Source organism: Stegostoma tigrinum, chromosome 11 (genome assembly GCF_030684315.1).
Source record: "Stegostoma tigrinum isolate sSteTig4 chromosome 11, sSteTig4.hap1, whole genome shotgun sequence".
Lineage (NCBI taxonomy): Eukaryota > Metazoa > Chordata > Chondrichthyes > Orectolobiformes > Stegostomatidae > Stegostoma > Stegostoma tigrinum.
The window spans coordinates 56,081,045-56,100,616 of record NC_081364.1 but is presented as its reverse complement, the minus strand read 5'-3'; the positions used below and the strand labels follow the sequence as shown (position 1 = coordinate 56,100,616).

General features: G+C 41.1%; 1 protein-coding gene across 2 annotated transcripts in view; it reads right to left on the bottom strand.

Annotated features, from left to right (window-relative positions):
• LOC125460567 (metabotropic glutamate receptor 7-like) overlaps positions 1-19,572 on the bottom strand; it is a 672,219-nt gene that overhangs the window by 160,596 nt on the left and 492,051 nt on the right. For both annotated transcript variants that reach the window (XM_048548152.2, XM_048548150.2), the window contains exon 8: positions 11,775-12,710. In XM_048548152.2, the coding sequence (XP_048404109.2) occupies positions 11,775-12,710 (936 nt within the window). The remainder of the gene's footprint in view (positions 1-11,774; positions 12,711-19,572) is intronic.

The following is a 19,572-nucleotide window of genomic DNA, read 5'->3' as shown; positions in this document are numbered from 1 at the left end:
GATTCTGCATGGACCAGTGGGCAGGAGTATTCGCAGACATCTTTAACCTTTCTTTCCTACCTCAAGTTCTCACCTGCTTCAAGAAGACCACCGTCATCCCAATAGCAAAGAAAAATCATGCATCGAGCCCCAGTGACTACCATTGCTCAGGCCTGTATAACCTTTGAGAGATTAATCATGGGTCACATCAACTCCAGCCTACCAGATTGTCTTGATCCTTTTCAAATCACCTACCCTACATTCAGCCCTGGGACATCTGCAAAACAAGGACACCTACATCAGACACCTAATAATTGACTGCAGCTCCACCTTCCACACCATAAATCCACACAAGCTAATCCCTCAACTCCAGGGCCTAGATCTCAGCACCCCACTCCGTAACTGGATCTTTGGCTTCCTGACCCACAGACCACAATCAGTAAGGATAGGCAACAACACCTCCTCCACCATAATCCTTATCATCGGTGCCCCACATGGCTATGTACTCATCCCCCTACTATACTCCTTATACACTCAACAACTGCATGCCCAAATTCTGCCCCGAAATTCCATTTAGGATTTTGCAGATGACATCACCATCGTAGGTTAGATGTCGAACAATGGTGAGACAAAGTACAGGGAAGAGATTGCGTGCTTAACAACATGGTGTAAAGATAAGAATCTGTCCACCAACATGAGCAAAATGAAGGAGGTGGTCATTTACTTTAGGAAGCAGAGTGGAGCACTTGCCCTTGACTGCATCAACGGTGCTGATGTGGAGACGGTCGAGAATGTTAAGTTCCTGAGTGTTAAGTCACCAACAATCTGTCCTGATCCACCCATGCTGACATGGTAGTCACGAAAGCACACCAACATCTCTATGTCCTCAGGTAGCTAAGGAAATTACAGCATGTACACGATGAATCTTACCAATTTTTATAGATGCACTATAGAAAGCATCCTGTCTGGATTCATCACAGCTTAGCACTGCAACTGCTCTTCCCAAAATCTCAAGAATTTACAGAGTTGAGAACACAGCCCGGTTCATCATGCAAACCAGCCTCCCATCCACTAACTCTATCTATACTTCCCACTGCCTTGGGAGGGCAACCAGTTTAATCAAAGACCCCTACTAAACTTTTGTGAACAAATTCAAGAACAGCTTCTTCCCCTCTATTATCAGACTTTTGATATTAACATATGAGAGGTCTGTTCAACCGCTCTCTTTGCGCCTTCTCTGCAGCTGTAACATTGTATTCTGCACTCTGTTCTGCTGCCTGATGAATTCTGCATGGTATGATCTGCCATACAGCATGCAAAACAACGCTTTTCACTGTATCTTGGTATATGTGACAACAATAAACCCACTAAAATCAAAATCTAATCACATCAAATAGCTAATACCAGGATATTCTACACTGCAGGTGCCAAGTTAAAAGCACAACTCTGTATGATAGCAAACATTGCCAGGCTGGTCTTAAATAGTTTCGAAGGTCAGTGCTATATCTACCACCTAAAGAATGTGCAGCAATAAGGGAAGAAAGTTCATCACCTTTTATGGCCTCCAAGGGTACGTGCCATCAATTTCTCTCTCATACTTCACGCCCACTCTAAATTTGCCACTTCACTCATCTTCCACCAAGACTCATAGTCTGCCCTTCTCAGTATTGCATAAAGCATCTTTCCTTTAATGGCCTTAACCTAATTCCTAAAGGCCAGGCCTGAAGAAGACACGAGCGAGCTACAGCTGCCAGGTACCTGCTCAGACTTTCATGTCAGGTATTAGCACTGTCTATATTCTCTCCACTCTCTGGAGGAATAGCAATTTCTGCATAAATGAGGCAAGATTAGATAAAAATGAGAATTGCAAATAGGCCCCACTTGCCATTAGAGCTTGCATTGAAAATTGAGCTTTTATTCTCATTTTTTTCCAATCTCGCAAGATTTTACCAACTAACTCTTTGTTGTCCGTATTGTTCACAGGCTAGAAAAATTTCAGCTCTTAGAACAGTACTGTTTTATCACTGCATTCCTGCCATAGGAAATAATGTATCTGCTTTACTGCTATCCATTACATTTAAAACGCCTCTCAATCCTCTCTGCTTTAAGGAGAATAATTTCAGCTTATGTTGGGTCTTTACACATACCTGAAACAAAACATTTGGTGCATGACTCCCCAGTAAAGTACAGAGGGAGCACTGTGATGCCTGATGTGTCTTTTTCAATGTATTTTTACATTGAACACATGCGACAATATATTATTCAATTCAATATGCAATATTGCACCTGGGGTATTAAATAGAATCCTGGACTGCTCATCCAGATGGATGTAAAAGATTCCAAAGCATTGCTTTGAGGTGCAGAGGAGTTCTTCCCCATTGCTCTGCTCAATTTATAAACAGCGTAATTTGACAAAACACTGATTGTCTGTTCATTACCACACAGCTGCTAATGGGATGTAAATTCATTGCCATCCTTCCTACATTCTAACAGTGGTTGCAACATGGGGAGGTTACGAGACGTTCTCTGGAAAGCAAAGTCTTCACCTCAGGAGAAACGGAGTTGCCAATAGTAGGTAAAGTATGCAATTATTTGTTTTTTTTTGATGTATGGCATTGCCACTTCTACCGAAACTGGGTCAGCCGCACATACAACAGCCTGGTAGGTAAGGAAACTACTTTACTTTTAAATAAAACACAAGTGAGTGGCAAATTCCTCTTTAAATAAAAGATACTTACATCTTAAGGTTTCCTCAAAGAAAACGTGAATCTCACATGAAATGGCCCCTCGTTCTAATGCTCCTGTGGCTTTGTCCAACAGGTATGCAGTCAACTGCCTCACTCCCTGGTTGTCTGAGTCAGGATATCACTGCATTCTTGTGTGGTACCATCTGCTTAACTAAATTACTCTGGCAAAAGGAAACACAATAATGCTTGGATTTTCTCAGCAGCAACAGTACTGTCACCCATCGGTTCTAAAAGGCAAAGCTTCCGAAAAATCAAGCCTTAGTTCAATTGGGGATAAAGCCTTTGTGGAATCACTAATTACAACATATCCTTTGTTCAGTTCCATTTGCTTTAATTGAATATACCAATCAGCCATCTAACATAATAAAATGTGAGGCTGGATGAACACTGCAGGCCAAGCAGCATCTCAGGAGCACAAAAGCTGACGTTTCAGGCCTAGACCCTTCATCAGAGAGGGGGATGGGGGATCCCCCTCTCTGATGAAGGGTCTAGGCCCGAAACGTCAGCTTTTGTGCTCCTGAGATGCTGCTTGGCCTGCTGTGTTCATCCAGCCTCACATTTTATTATCTTGGATTCTCCGGCATCTGCAGTTCCCATTATCTCAGCCATCTAACAGTTGTTTTTTGAATAACATTTCGTCATTTCTCTTGCGTCTCAACAGATATGTCTTCACAGGTAGTCTCTACAATAGGATCCAAAGTACTCCAGAGAATGCAGCATGCATAATGTTTATACTGCGGTCGCAGCTCTTGAAGTACATTCTAATCTCTGCAAAGTACCCAGGGAGCCATACCTCTATTTTAATCACAACAAATTCCATGAGGGGAGTCACTGATTTGGACCTTTATTGATCCTCAAACACTGCAGGCTGCCAACAGCAATTCAGAATTTTATTTTAACCTCCTGCAGGTGGCTTTCATTTCCTGCAGAAAAGGAATGACCTACATTTCCCCAGAAAGGACAATTATATCTGGATCTATTCCTCAAATTCACTGCTCACTTGCTAAGCAAGAAAGTCATCCTACAGAGAAAGTTAAAGACAAATTTCACTCCTGCTATGATTGAAAAAAAATCAGAAAACAAACAAGCTGGGTGGCTCTGCATATAAAATCTGTGGACCTTTCACTTGAACATGGCCTTCTTCCCTCAATTTCTCTACAAGCAACAAATGATTTGTTGGAAACTTTCTGTCATTGTTTGCAAAACCACAGGAGACTGGATTGCATGCAACTACAAAGGGAAAAACTGCAGGTAATCTTTCAAATCAGACCCTTTCAGATGTGATACAGCACCAAATCAACATGAACATTATTTAGCTATTGATACCCAGCCAGCACTATATATTTTATTTCTGCAACGTGCTTTAGGCTGAATGAATTCAAATAAATATGCAGCTAAGGTTTAAACTGGATCTTAGGCTTTGAAAGAAGTTGCTTTTACACAGCAGTGGAGTACATTGTCTAATAGGGTGATGGAAGCAGATCCAGTAGGAACTGTGACAGGGGAACAAGATGTATGCCGAAATAGGAAAATATTTGCAAAGTAATAGGCTAAGAACACTTTCAGAACTAGCACAGATACAACAGAACAAATGTCGTCCTGCTGTGCTGTATAATTGTATGTACATGCAACTGGGGTGCTTGGCCTGCTGTGTTCATCCAGCTTTACACTTTGTTATCTTGGACATGCTGTGGTTTGGACTGGAATTTAGGAATCCTAAATGGTATCCATGGCACACAACAACACTTTGGGGTGAGTCGCAGCAGGTCGTGTACAGGTGAGAGTGTCAGAAAGTAAACAAAGCAGGCAGATCAATGTGTCAGTGTGCAGTATCAAATTAGAACATAGAACATAGAACAGTACAGCACAGAACAGGCCCTTCAGCCCACGATGTTGTGCCGACCATTGATCCTCATGTATGCACCCTCAAATTTCTGTGACCATATGCATGTCCAGCAGTCTCTTAAATGACCCCAATGACCTTGCTTCCACAACTGCTGCTGGCAACGCATTCCATGCTCTCACAACTCTCTGCGTAAAGAACCCGCCTCTGACATCCCCTCTATACTTTCCTCCAACCAGCTTAAAACTATGACCCCTCGTATTAGCCATTTCTGCCCTGGGAAATAGTCTCTGGCTATCAACTCTATCTATGCCTCTCATTATCTTGTATACCTCAATTAGGTCCCTCTCCTCCTCCTTTTCTCCAATGAAAAGAGTCCGAGCTCAGTCAACTTCTCTTCATAAGATAAGCCCTCCAGTCCAGGCAGCATCCTGGTAAACCTCCTCTGAACCCTCTCCAAAGCATCCACATCTTTCCTATAATAGGGCGACCAGAACTGGATGCAGTATTCCAAGTGCGGTCTAACCAAAGTTTTATAGAACTGCAACAAGATCTCACGACTCTTAAACTCAATCCCCCTGTTAATGAAAGCCAAAACACCATATGCTTTCTTAACAACGCTGTCCACTTGGGTGGCCATTTTAAGGGATCTATGTATCTGCACACCAAGATCCCCCTGTTCCTCCACACTGCCAAGAATCCTATCCTTAATCCTGTACTCAGCTTTCAAATTCGACCTTCCAAAATGCATCACCTCGCATTTATCCAGGTTGAACTCCATCTGCCACCTCTCAGCCCATCTCTGCATCCTGTCAATGTCCCGCTGCAGCCTACAACAGCCCTCTGTACTGTCAACGACACCTCCAACCTTTGTGTCATCTGCAAACTTGCTGACCCATCCTTCAATCCCCTCATCCAAGTCATTAATAAAAATTACAAACAGTAGAGGCCCAAGGACAGAGCCCTGTGGAACACCACTCACCACTGATTTCCAGGCAGAATATTTTCCTTCTACTACCACTCGCTGCCTTCTGTTGGCCAGCCAATTCTGTATCCAGACAGCTAAGTTCCCCTGTATCCCATTCCTCCTGACCTTCTGAATGAGCCTACCATGGGGAACCTTATCAAATGCCTTGCAGAAGTCCATATACACCACATCCACACCTCGACCCTCATCAACTTTTCTAGTCACATCCTCAAAGAACTCGATAAGGTTTGTGAGGCATGACCTGCCCCTCACAAAGCCGTGTTGACTGCATTTGATCAAGCCATGCTCTTCCAGATGGTCATAAATCCTATCCCTCAGAATCCTTTCTAACACCTTGCAGACGACAGACGTGAGACTTACTGGTCTGTAATTGCCGGGGATTTCCCTATTTCCTTTCTTGAAGAGAGGAATTACATTTGCCTCTCTCCAGTCCTCAGGTACGACTCCAGTTGAGAGCGAGGATGCAAAGATCCTCACAAGTGGTGAAGCAATTGCATTTCTCACTTCCCAAGGCAGCCGAGGACAAATCTGGTCCGGGCCTGGCGACTTGTCAATCTTCATGTTTGACAAAATTTTCAGCACATCAGCTTCCTCTATCTCTATCCATTCCAGCATGCACTCCTGCTCTTCAAAGGTTTCATTCACTACAAAGTTCATTTCTTTCGTAAAGACAGAAGCAAAAAACTCATTTAGGGCTTCCCCTACCTCCTCAGACTCCACACACAAGTTCCCTCTGCTATCCCCGATTGGCCCTACTCTTCCTTTGACCATTCTCTTATTCCTCACATAAGTGTAAAATGCCTTTGTGTTTTCCCTAATTCGTTCTGCCAAGCCTTTCTCGTGCCCCCTCCTGGCTCTCCTCAGACCATTTTTGAGCTCCTTCCTTGCCTGCGTGTAATCCTCTCTAGCTGAACTTGACCCTAGCTTCCTCCACCTTATGTAAGCCACCTTCTTCCTTTTCACAAGAAGCTCCACCGCTCTCGTCATCCAAGGTTCCTTTATCTTACCCCTTCTTGCCTGTCTCAGAGGGACAAATTGACACTGGTGTTTCCATTTTGAGTTCAAAGCTTTAACTAACACTTTCAACTTGAACACATACAAAGCCGAACGCACATTAGTGCAGGTTGATTTCTTCTGACTTTTGCCTCGATTCTGTAAATGTTTTGTGCTTCCCACTGTTGGTTGGAGTTGCGAAAGTATAAACGAAATGTTGCAACCAGTGCTCACTGAGTTTTACTAACTTCAGTTTATCTGTTCAAACCAGTTGCTCCAGCTGCACTAGTAGCTATTCCTTCTGGAACACAGCAGATTGGAACAATGAACAGAGGCCAAATAGAGCATGACAAACTTGTGAAAGGAGGAGGAGGAAGGGAGTGAGAAGGACTCCCTGCAGGAGGCCAAGCCAGACCTGACTAACTCTTCACTGATGTTTGTGTTTCAATTAGGATGTACACATCGGAAATCTGTTACCTGCTGCACCCATAACTACATCGGGGCAAGCCAAAAATTACATGGACAATGAATGCAAAAGTGGCAGGGTGTCACCGTGCCTTCAATGGCCACCTGGTATAGGTCAAAGCCTGACATGCTGGTACCCAGCACAATGCCTTCATTTTATGCAAGCTGTATTCGGGCCTGTACAACAAGGTAGAGGGTAGTTAATACACGACAGGCCTATCTGCCAACAACACAGTGAATGAGCCCTCGCAGGAGTATGGGCAGCAATAAGAGCCATGCTGCCACATGAAAAGAAATAGAATGGACATTAGCATTCTGAACCAGTGTTTCTACTACTTGGGCCACTCTGGAGGAGCTCAGTCATATTCAACAGAGCAGGTGGCAGGAACTATAAAGGTCTATATTTTATGCAACCAGATCATCATTAGGGATAGCCCTTGTCACCAGCTACACAGCGAGCAGCTGAGAAGCAGGAAAGAGACAAGGAGGTGGTAACATACACAACTTGTTTTTGGCTGAGCTGTCTGCCAACCCCCATCCAACAATCATACCAGTGACCACAAGTCCAATTCCCCAGACACCAACAAGTCCCAACCTCATCGAACCTCGGATCATGGGTATCACACTGTTCACTTGGCCACAATGTAAAAATGGATAATTTGAAATAAAAAAAATTTTTAAATTAAGTTATTCCATATTTCATACAAAAGTCAGTAAGTCATATGCTTGCACCTAAATTCCATGTGCCTCTGCCCGCATTTATGCTCCTATTCAATGCTTCCCCAATGTCTGCACCCTGGCTGCCGACATTGGCTGGGAGGTAGAATGCAGAGCGCCTTGGATAATAACCCTGAGTCTAGCAGCATGTACTAATACGGCACAGGCAGCAAGACCGACTGACAGAAAACAGCAAGAGTACAGCAGAGGGAAGATTGATGTTCGAGTCACTCCCACCCTTCCGGTCAATGGCAAGGTATTGAAAGTAGCATCCTATGAGCCTGACCAATCATACAAGATCATTGACAGTCCTAGGGCATTACATCCAAGTCCTCGGGTCTTGAACATCAAGGCTATCCTCTCCCATTAACCTATCAGCATGTCGCTGAAGTGCCTTCCTTTCCTTTGCAGTTAATAGTATTTCTCCTACTTTCCAGCTCGTCCACTAAGCTCTCCAGAACAGACCTGAAAATCATAGCACCCATAATGCCGTGGCAAATCTTCAAAATAAAAAGGTCAGCTTGAGCTACATTGTACTGTTGAGCAACCCTTCACACTGTAGACAAAAGTGCAACATGTGACCCAAAAATGCTGTCGTATGTTTTTCTATTTACAGAAAGCAGAGAGCAAATCAAAATTCTGCCACTGTTATCATGAGCCAATAACATGCCCTGGAAAGTGCTGCAATAAAATGTAATCACAACAGTTCTAATTCTTTCCATTTTCAGCTTCTCAGTATCTCGCTGGCCCCTTTTCTTTTGGGTCAGGAAGATGGATATGGGAAGTCGCCTTTGCAGCAGGGCATCATTGTTGGAGAAAGGATGATATATTGACTGTCGAGGCGAATGTCCAAATCGATGCATTCACTACATAAATCTACTCAAGGTCCAGTGAAATTAAGCCATTGACGGCAAATTGATGATGAAACGATGCCCAGCAGACCCTACATTGATCATGTGGTCAAGGGCAGCAAATGCGAAGGACATTTAGTTATTTTACAACAGTTTCAATTTAGTCATGTCTAACAAAAGGGAAGAGATTGGAAACAGAGGAAGTTTAGGTGCAAGCGCGTGCCTCCAGTCCAAAAGTACAAGGTGCTGTTGCCCAATGCCATGGTGAGGCTGAGAGACAGAACAAAACCAGAATCCCTATCATGACCGTTAATGTGGCATTGCCCGACCAGACTGGGTTGTGTGTGCATGGCACAATTTGTCAATAAACATGAACAACAATGCGTTTTATTAGCAAAACTTCTGCTGCAATTTACAACTGAGAGATTGGATTTTCAATGTCTGCAATGCTGAAAACAAAGAGTGAGCAGCTGAATATCGAACCTGTAAAGGGAGAGAAACTTGCTAGAGTCAAACTAGACATAATTTCATTGGTGCTTCGTCATAACAGCATTACTCCAATCCATTCTGATGTGTATTTATGCAGTGACAAGCAAAGATGGAGATGGGAAAAAACACCAATAGGAGGCCCACTAAGAGTTTGCTGAGGAAATGTTTGAAAACCACTAGTTTAAGTTGTCAAAAGCACAATATTGAGGATGCTGGAAATCTGAAAAGAAAAACAGATATTGCTGGAAATCTGAAATTTAAACACATATTGCTGAATATATTCTGCAAATCAGGCTACTTTGACAGAGAAAGGAGCAACCTCAACATTCCGAGTCAAACATCTTTTAGTTGAACAGATTTAAGTTACAGTGTGGATTTTGTTCCATAGTCAATGCACTAATGTGTTCTGGATTTGATGCTGATTATATTTTGAAAATTTTGCAAGTCCTGATACATTTCCCTAGGTGTAAAATGTAAAGATGGATATAAAAATAGAAGCTGCCGGAAAAACTCAGCAGGTCCAGCTGCATCAGAGTCCAGCGACCCTTCTTCAAAACTGACTTCCATTGTTTCGACCTGAATCACTACCAAAGAGACGACCAATACAGGGTGGAAGAAAATAGGGGATGCAAAAATTAGAGCAATGCAGTTTTCTTGAAAGGTTATACGCATGGATAACTTTACGCAGATAACGAGTCTCAAAAGAGCTTAGAAAGTGAGAATGAACATGCTATATACTAATGTGCTGGTGGCTCAGGAGCTAATAAGATTATTAAGCACAGGGGTATTAGACGAATGGAACTTGGTTTGGTTTGGGATAGTGCTCAAATAAGTGGAAACTAATCAACAGAAGCACAGGAAGACTAAAATGACTCATTTTTCTGAACGTTAAAGAATTGCAAAGGGTTCACTTGATTGAGACTCCTCCATTTCAATACTCTATCATGGCCAATTGCCTATTATGCCCCAGCAGGATTTGGTGATTTTTTTTAAGGCCTAATGGAACAGCTATTTGTAATACTTATCAAGCCCCTTCTTCATATTTTTTTTTCTCCAATCTCACCTCAACCAACAGGTATTTTTCCTGAGATAGTTTCCATTAAAAACAATCTGGATACTGGAATGGGGTGAACATCTAAAAAAGCTGTTTATTTGAGCAAACCTGACACCAGCTGTATCTCGGTAGGATTCCCAAAACCCTGCTTGGAAAACCAGCCTCCAAAATGCATGTCATCACATTTAGTTCCCTGTTGTGATAAATAGTTCTCTTTCCCTGCTGCAGAGAACGCTCATTAAATAGACTACCACATCAAACGTACTTTTCCAGAACCCATCTGTTCTGAGCAGTGAGGTCCATTTAAAAAGAATCAGGTAAAATTGACATTTGTGTTTTACACAAGGGTTTGTATGTAATGAATTAATAGACTGCTGTTCATTTGAACAGTCTCTCAATTACTTAGTCCATGAAATTCATTGAAGCTTTACATTTAAATCTCTTTCCTCATCACTAAAGAAATACAATACTTTATTTCTGGTGTGAAAGCCAATCACAACCTGATCAAACAGTGGGGCAATGAAGGTTAATCACGCTGTTTCCCAACTCAAAATTACTTCTGTAGATTGCTACAATCTCACGTTGATCTTGGTTATTTTCCAAGTTCCAATAACATATTCCAATATGGTATTGTCAACTTACACTGGTAAGTTAAAACTTGAAAACTACACCATGGGTTTATTTGTAAAACAGAATTAGCTGGATCAGAGATAGTAGGAACTGCCGATGCTGGGGAATCTGAGATAACAAGGTGTAGAGCTGGATGATCACAGCAGACCAAGCAACAGAGAAGCAGGAAAGCTGACGTTTCGGGTCAAGACCCTGGATCAGGTCATTTAAGCGATCAAGCATTTTAGTGAGCCTGTAACATGAAGGTTGATGTTGCCATAAACATAAGGACAAGAATAGACTTGCTCATTCTATGACTTAATTAAATCAAAGCTCATCTGTATCCAAACTTAATTTACCTGCTATATCCCCATTTCCTGACTATTGCCTAATGAACATCTAGCAATTTAAAACTTGCAAGTCCAATTGCTCTACCATTTATATTCTTTTGGAGTAGGAATTCCAGATAATGACTAGATTAAACTTGAATACCTTAGTCGGATGGAATTCCTCAAAGTCTGGGGAAGCATTGGTGTGTTTTATGAAGATAGTTAATTTAGGGCACCTTAAATATATAAACTGCACCCTCTTTCATGGCAGGGAGAGAGAAAACTTGACATCATTTGGCTTAACACAATGGATGTTTTAACCCATTTCCTAGTTCTGGACCAATTTTGATCACAGTTCTGTCAGACTCTTCAGCCCTGACCATGAATACTCCAGGAATATGTGAGGAAACACACAAGGGAAAAAGACAGGAGGAATTTATTAAGAATTGTGCATGTGAATATCGGTATTCACACTGAGAAAAGTGAAACAGGCATTGTAGTTATAATAACCTGCGTGATCTGTCTGTATTGTTAACGGTTAAACTAATCACCACTGAAACAAATACAAAGATTGGGCTTACTGAATGCATCTCAAAGGAACAGCTAGAGCAGCCAATATCAAATAATACAATGAAATGTTTTAAATGCAGTTATTGATTTAACTTCACAAAGAAAACAGCAGCTTATAACATTTTAAAAAGTCCACCTACCTTTTCTGCTGACTTAGCAGTCCCAAAAAATATTGGAATGAAGGCAAGCCATACTATACAGGTAGTGTACATAGTGAATCCTATAGGCTTAGCTTCATTGAAGTTCTCTGGGACACCCCTTGTCTTGATGGCATAAACAGTGCATGTCACCATTAGAAGGATACTATATCCCAGGGAACATATGATTTGTAAATCTGTAATGTCGCATTTGAGGACTCCTCTCGCGTGCTCAGGATTTGAGGTCTTCTGCTCGTCATAGTCGATGATGGTATTTGGAGGGTCAATCCCAAACCAGATGAAGACTCCGAGGAGTTGGACTGAGATGAGGCTGGATGTGATCGCCAGCTGGGATGTCGGGCTGATGAGCCTGGGTGCTGTCACAGCTTTCTTGCCCTGCTCAAAGATGCGGAAAATCCGGTTGGTCTTAGTCAACAAAGCTGCGTAACTGATGCACATTCCGAGGCCCAGGAAGATGCGACGGAACGAACATATTCCAGTGTTGGGTTTAGCAATCATTAGGAAGGTGATGATGTAACAGAGGAATATCCCGGTGAGAAGAACGTAGCTGAGTTCCCGTCCAGTGGCCCGCACAATGGGTGTGTCGTTGTACCGTATAAAAGTAGCCATCACGAAAATAGTGGCAATGATTCCAAGCATGGCAAGAAACACTGGGATAATGGCCCACGGTGAATGCCACTCGAGCTTCACAATCGGAATTTGGCTGCAGCCAGTCCGGTTCTCGTTAGGCCTCATGTCGTAGCTGCAAAGGGAACACGTGAATTCATCACGTTGATACTGATAGCCATCGCACAGCTCACAATGCCAACAGCAGGATATGCCCTTCACCATTTTCTTACGCTCTCCCGATTTGCACGGCAAGCTGCATACTGAAGTGGGGAGCTCACGGCTTCCTCGTGGCCAGAGCATATCTTCTACCTGTGAAGAGGCAAACAGAGAATCAGCACGGTATGATGCTCTTGGACTCATCCTGCTCAGATGTAGTGATTGAACTAGCCACACTGGTGTGACGATATTAGATACGTTCAACTTAAAAGATGTCATCATAAACATTTTCGTACGAGACCACTTTTAACATATTATAAGAGAAATCACCTCTTTACATGTTTCTTGTCATCAACTCTGACATGTAAAAGAGTTGAGAGAAAATGCTGTCCCCAGACATGTCGATTAAATAGATCAGGTTCTAAGGTTGTGAACACATACAGATACAAGTTTGATCACTCCTGCCATTTTATGCCCTGTCCTTGACCTGAAAATTTAAAACAAGCTTGGATCCAGTTGTGGGAGTTTCAAAACCCAGCAAGACTAATTGGACCAGGCCACTACAAATATTTTTTTGCCACACACATTGTGCTTTTGATAACCAAGTGAACACAGGTCCAACAAGCGGAGATGAACACTTTCAACACAATAGGCACTTTCTCTTCGAGAAAGGCAGCTCTTGAGTTTATTCTTCAATCAGAAAGGAGGCCTGTGGATCTTGTGACCGCCAGGAATAGTTTAGTTGAATATTATTAATGTGTTCAAGGTTAAGCCAGATGAGTAAGTACATGAGGGGAAAACAATGGAGGACATGTTGGTATAGTGAGATGAAGTAGGTAGGAGAAAGCTTGGGGGTGGTATATGAACAGACCTTTTAGGCTGAATCACTGTCCCACTGCTACAAAATATCTTTCTAAGTATATGCATAATGTCTACTTACGTGGTTTACATATTCAAAACTCTTAATATCTCAACATGTGCCATCAGTCTTCCCTTCTTACTCCCGATTCCTGAACTCAAGCATTCTGGTCTTTAAATGTTTTGCTGAAGTGATTATACCAATTTCATTAATTTATTAAAACTTAAGAATTTTCAAAAAATATCAAACTATTGTTTGTGTAGACCTAATTTCAGAGATTCAATTAACCTCAACTCACCAGCTTCTTCCTTTGAAACGTGTTATGGTAATTTAATTAGTAGCAGAAATTTAGCAGCACCCTTATACAAAGGATTTCTCTGTTACCATTATAATTCTACTCTAAGTTATTTGTCTATTTTTAATGGAGGATGGCATGCTAGTTATGTTGACTATATAACCTTTTGCACTGGTGTCCCATTCTCAGTTATATTTATTCACATTTAGCCCCATCCACTGCCAACCATCAGTATAATCAGTGTTGGTATGCTTAAAAAATAGTATCAGTATTCAGCTTTGAGTCAAAAACATCACAAAAGATGACCCAACTTCAAAATGTATTAGGAGAGACTAGTAGAACAACTAAAATGCATAAACTTCAGAAGTTATTCTCCAAGTTGGAAAGGGTTACGATAATTAGGTTTAGTTGTCAAAATGGCAAGTTGAAAATATAAAGAATGACAGATTGAGAGCAACCATTGTTAATTAAGCATTTGTAGCTTGTATATTATTTATTTTGTTTGTTGTCATAATATTGAGAGCCATGCCAAAGTGGCACAGGTGACCATAGTCTTCCAAACATTCCAATGACATCATCGGTGACAATCTCATTCGTGCTATTTTCTTCATAAGAGTCAGATGTACTGATCATGCATGTTTGGGAAATAGGGAGGCATGAAGTGAGTCTCCATTGTTCTTTGTATATCAGAAAAGTAAAGAACAGTACAGCAGAGGAACAGGCCCTTTAGCCCACCATGGCTGCGCTGACACATGGCACCTTTCTAAACTAAAAACTTTTCCCTCGGTGCAGTCCAGAACCCTCTATTCCCTGCTTATTCTTTCATCCATCAAGGTGCCTCTTAAACATTGCGATAGTATCTGCTTCTACCACCTGCCCTGACAGTGCATTGCAGGCAATTACCACTACGTGAAAAATAAACTTACCTCTCACATCTTCTTTAAACTTTTCCATTTTTACCTTAAACCTAATAATTGATATTTCTACACTGGGAAAAGATTCCGGCTATCTATTCAATCCGTGCCTCGTAATTTTTTCCAAACTATCAGGTCGCCCCTCAGTCTCCAATGGTAAAGTGAAAGCATTCCAAATTTGTCCGGTCTCTCCCATAGTTAATACCTTCAAACAAGGCAACATTCTGGTAAACCTTTTCTGTGCCATTTCCAAAGCCTCCCCATCCTTCTGGTAACCTGGAGACCAGAATTGGATGCAATATTCCAAATGTGGTTTACCCTGAAGTTCTATCCAGCGACTATGTGACTTGCCACTTTTTATACTCTACGCCCTGTCTCATGAAGACAAGTATGCCACACACATTCTTGACCACCTTATCCACTTTTATTGCCGCTTTTAGGGAAACGTGGACCTGTATGCCTGGATGCCTCTGAATTTTATTGGTACTAAGGTCTCTGCCATTTATTGTATAAATCTCTCTTGCATTAGACCTTCCAAAATGAATCACCTCATATTTGTCTGGATTGTATTCCATCTGCCACTTCTGGGACCAAGTCTCCACCTTTTGTTTTCATCTTGCTGGGTCCTCTGACAATCCTCCTAGCTATCAACAGTTCCTTCAACTTTGTGTCTTCTGCAAATTTACTAATCACAGTACCTACATTCTCCTCAAAATCATTTATACATGTTACAAACTACGGGGGTCCCATCACTAATCCCTGCAGAATACTATCGGTCACAGATCTCCAGTCAGAAAAGCACCTTTCCACTACCTTCCTCTCTGTCTTCTATGACCAAACCAGTTCTGTATCCAACTCACCAGCTCACTGTGGATGCCATGTGACTTCACTTCTGCATCGTACTGCCAAGAGGGAGTTCATGAAAGGCATTGCTAAAATCCAAGTTGACAAAAATCCACCATCTTGCCATCATCAGTCATCCTTGTAACTTCCTCAAAAAAACTCAATCAAGTTTATGAACTTCACCTGTATAAAGCCATGCTTATTCCTAATAAGTTTGTATTCTTCCAAATATGATTTGATTTATTGTTGTCACTTTTAGTTGAGTACGGTGAAAATAGGAATGAATCCCGTCCATAAGAATCTTCGCCAATAATTTCCCAACTAACAAGATGAGGCTCACCGGGTTGCATTTTCCCTGATTATCCCTGATGTCCTTCTTAAACAAAGGAACAACATTCTCTGTGCCCTTACCTTTGATAATTTATGAAGGGAATACAGAACCTCTAACGAGAGGATTCTCTGCCCTGCACCAACTAGCCAGTATGCTTGGAGGACGTAGCTCCTTTGCCTTACCCTTTGTAGAATTTGTCAGATGAGCTATTGGCCCCAAACACAGACCTTTCCTGGTATTACCAGGTAAACCTGCTAGACCTGGAACTCTCAAAAGAGTACTGTTGGCCATATTATGAAGTCATTCAAGCACCCTTGCTTTGTGATGAGCTGTGAGGTCATGTAACTTATTTTATATAACACTAACATCCCAGTGATAGTGTGTTGCATCTGGGATGCACTTAATAAAATTATCTCCCTCTCCATCTCTCTTTCTTCCTTTCGGTCTCTTCATAAAACCTACCTCAACACCTGTCTGAATATTTCCATGTGGCTCAATGTCAGATGTTTGTTGGCTAAGGATCCTGAAGGACCCAGAGGCATTTCTACCGGTGTTAAAGCACTGCATAAGTCCAAGATGTTGTTGTAGCACACAAGTTGTAAACCAAAGGGCCAAGGAAGCCCATGTTACCAGAGCTATAGCTAGTTCCATGGGCTAAAGCAAGATTGAAACATACTCATTTTTCTTTGAATGGTACATTGAATTCACACAGGTACGAGTAACTGCCCCCGTTTATGGAAATGCTCTTCTGGGTTTGTTCCTATGACTGACAGATGGTTTACAATGCAATGCTGGAGAGAAAATTTCAGCCATTGCTGCAAAAGCTTTTAAATATAGTATGCTTTTTTGCAGTATTTAATGATCCATATAAGCCCGGAATAATTAACATTCTTCTTTCTCAACATAGAAGTGTATACTTCAGATTTCAATCACCTCCTCCCGAAAAGGATTTAGTAATAGAAATTCCTTTCTACATTTAATGTGTTTGGATGGAATTCCTTATTTTGACAAAGTCATTAACCATTTATTTGAAAGGGGTAGATGCCTGCCAGAATTTGGGCAGTCATCCAACACTTAACTCCTGCCCGCAGCAAACCAAACAATTTCCACAAGCAGATTCAAATCTCCGACTCAAATTTTCAGCCATATGCACGACATGACTGAGGTCTGTGCTAGAGGGCTAATAAGTAGCCTTCCCTGTGCTATTATGAATGGTTGCATGGGCTTGCGCCACGCCCCTCCATTCAATCCAAATGGCAGCAAACATCACATCAAAAAGCCATTGTGCTCAGTTTAATTTATCAATGTATTTATATGTTAATTGCACAATATAGCTTGCGTTTATCGATGACCTTTAATGTAGCAAATCACTTTTGTGAAGGAATTGAAACACCAAAAAGAGTCCTGACACTTAAACCACATAAGCAGATATTAAGGCAAAATGTCAAACACCTTGGCAAAGAGGCCAGAAACTAACAGTACGACATTTGAATTAAACTGATAAACAATTATGTGTTTGAGTCTTCAGAGGTTCATTTAAATAATTTTTGACTTATCTCTTATAAGTTGTTGGAAAGGCCAGATTCCATGTGGTGTCATATGTTAATTCACGAAGCATAACCCTGTTTCATTTCATTCTACCTTGTCATTGAAGTGGAGACTGAGCGAATGGACTTTATCCAAAAATCAAGTACTCATCATATGGGTCATTTAAGGAGTGAACAATGAGCACTTGATTGGTTGGGCAAGAGTAAAAGATGAGTCTACTTTCCCAGTCTGCAAGCTTGCATTAATAAATACTGTTAAAGGAATTAACTCAGACATCGTGTACTTTTCGAAGCTCATTAATTTAGGAATACTGGCAATACCACCCAAGGGAAGCCTGATGAACCTAAGGAACAATAAATACCTTTTGACAGCTTTGTACATTGGCCTTAGAGCTAAAAGAACTTAATGTCCCAGCTATTGCTAATTGGAGCCAATGCTTAAATCCACAGTGCTTCTGTGTAGCTAAGTTCATGTTAATCATGACTTAATGCAGAATTATAGCTGAAGGGGAAATGATACAAGGTGCATTTAAATACCACATCTCACAAAGTATTTTACAGCCAATGAAATATTTCTGAAGAAGTCATTGTTATAATGAAATGTAAAAAGCGCAGCAGTCAATTTTGTCCCAGCAAGGTCCCACTGTGTGTTTTAGTGATGTTCATTAAGGGGTAAATATTGACCAAGACAGCGGCTCTTCTTTTATGAAGCCATTTACTGTCCCACCCATAAAACATCTCTCACTTTTTAAACAGTGCAGCACACTTGCAGAACTGCACTGAAATGTTAACCTACATTCTGCATTCACTTCCCGGGAGTGGGACTTGTGCTCATAAGTTTCTCAACCAGAGGCACTAATGATAACACTGAGTCACGAGGGACATAATATATATAAACCTAATGCTCAGAAAGGGACCATCTATTCATTACAATAGTATGAGTGACTTTTTTTTTCTAAATTTAAACTATAGTCTCCTCATAAACCTGGCTGCTGACCATTGTATTAAGGGATTTTCTGGATCCATAATCTGCTGACCTCAGAATACCAAAGTTCATTCCTTACAGGACCTTGGAGGTTCAGCTTAAAAAGATTTTCACTTCATCTTCTAGTCTTTGAGGCTAGTAATTAAAAGCTAGCTTTCAAAATTCTGCGATAACTAATTCTCTTTCGATTAAAGAGAACAAAAGGAAAAGACTCTCAACTCATAATTATAAGTGCAAGACCACCACATAGAAGTAACTATCATGGATTTGCTATCAAAGAACCATAAACTGACTGAATATAAAAATGATAGAAAGATACTTCAGGACAGGTGAAATTACTTTAAGACTGGAAATAAAATGCCAGAGGGTGAGAAACCGGTATGAAGCCAACGGTTAAATAAATAGCATTCATAATGTTCCCCTGTGCAGTTTCATTATGAGGTTAAAGGTGCCAAGATTATGTCAAAGTAACCCTTGCAGTATCCAAGACAATTCCATTGCTGATTAGTTCAAAAGCCTGCATTGAATGTGCTCATAATTGAATGTTCGTTCCTGTTGAGGGCTGAACAATCAGAATATTTACTTAGCCAAATCATTGTTACTTCAGATCTGTTTAGTTCTGGCCTTATTCATCCTGTCTAGAAGTGAACAATTATAGTTTAAAGACTGAAAACAAATTTGCACTGTGAAGTTAAATTAGAATTTATTTTAAACAAAGTCTTGGCCTCTACAACATTTCACACAGTTTACATGTACAGCTTCTGCCTGAAACACGAAATATATTTTTGACATATCTAATCTCTTTCATGAATCACAAAACTAAAAAGGTTAAAGGTTTTCCCTGTTTAAAACAAAATTATCTTTGTTTAAAACATAATTGCCTTTGGGTTCTGAGAGTCATTAGTGAAGGCCCTTTTGCACAGTAATTGACATTTCATGCTACACAACATTCATGGCCTTTACTTTTGACCCACAGAAGTTAATTTCAATATTACGTTACACTTGGAGGTTGTTCCATTCAGGATTTAGTTGACAGGGATTGTATGTACAGTCTATGTCCAGTTATGGACACCCAGTCAAGTGAGTTTTCCTGTTTGTGTGAATGGAGGCCAGTCTAGGACCCTAAATTGCTGCAAGGAATGAATGCATGCCAGACAAAAGAAACTATTGGAATTGTTTGTTAACAGTCTGGTATTAGGTTGACATAAAAACAGGACTGATCTCACCCACTCTCACACACA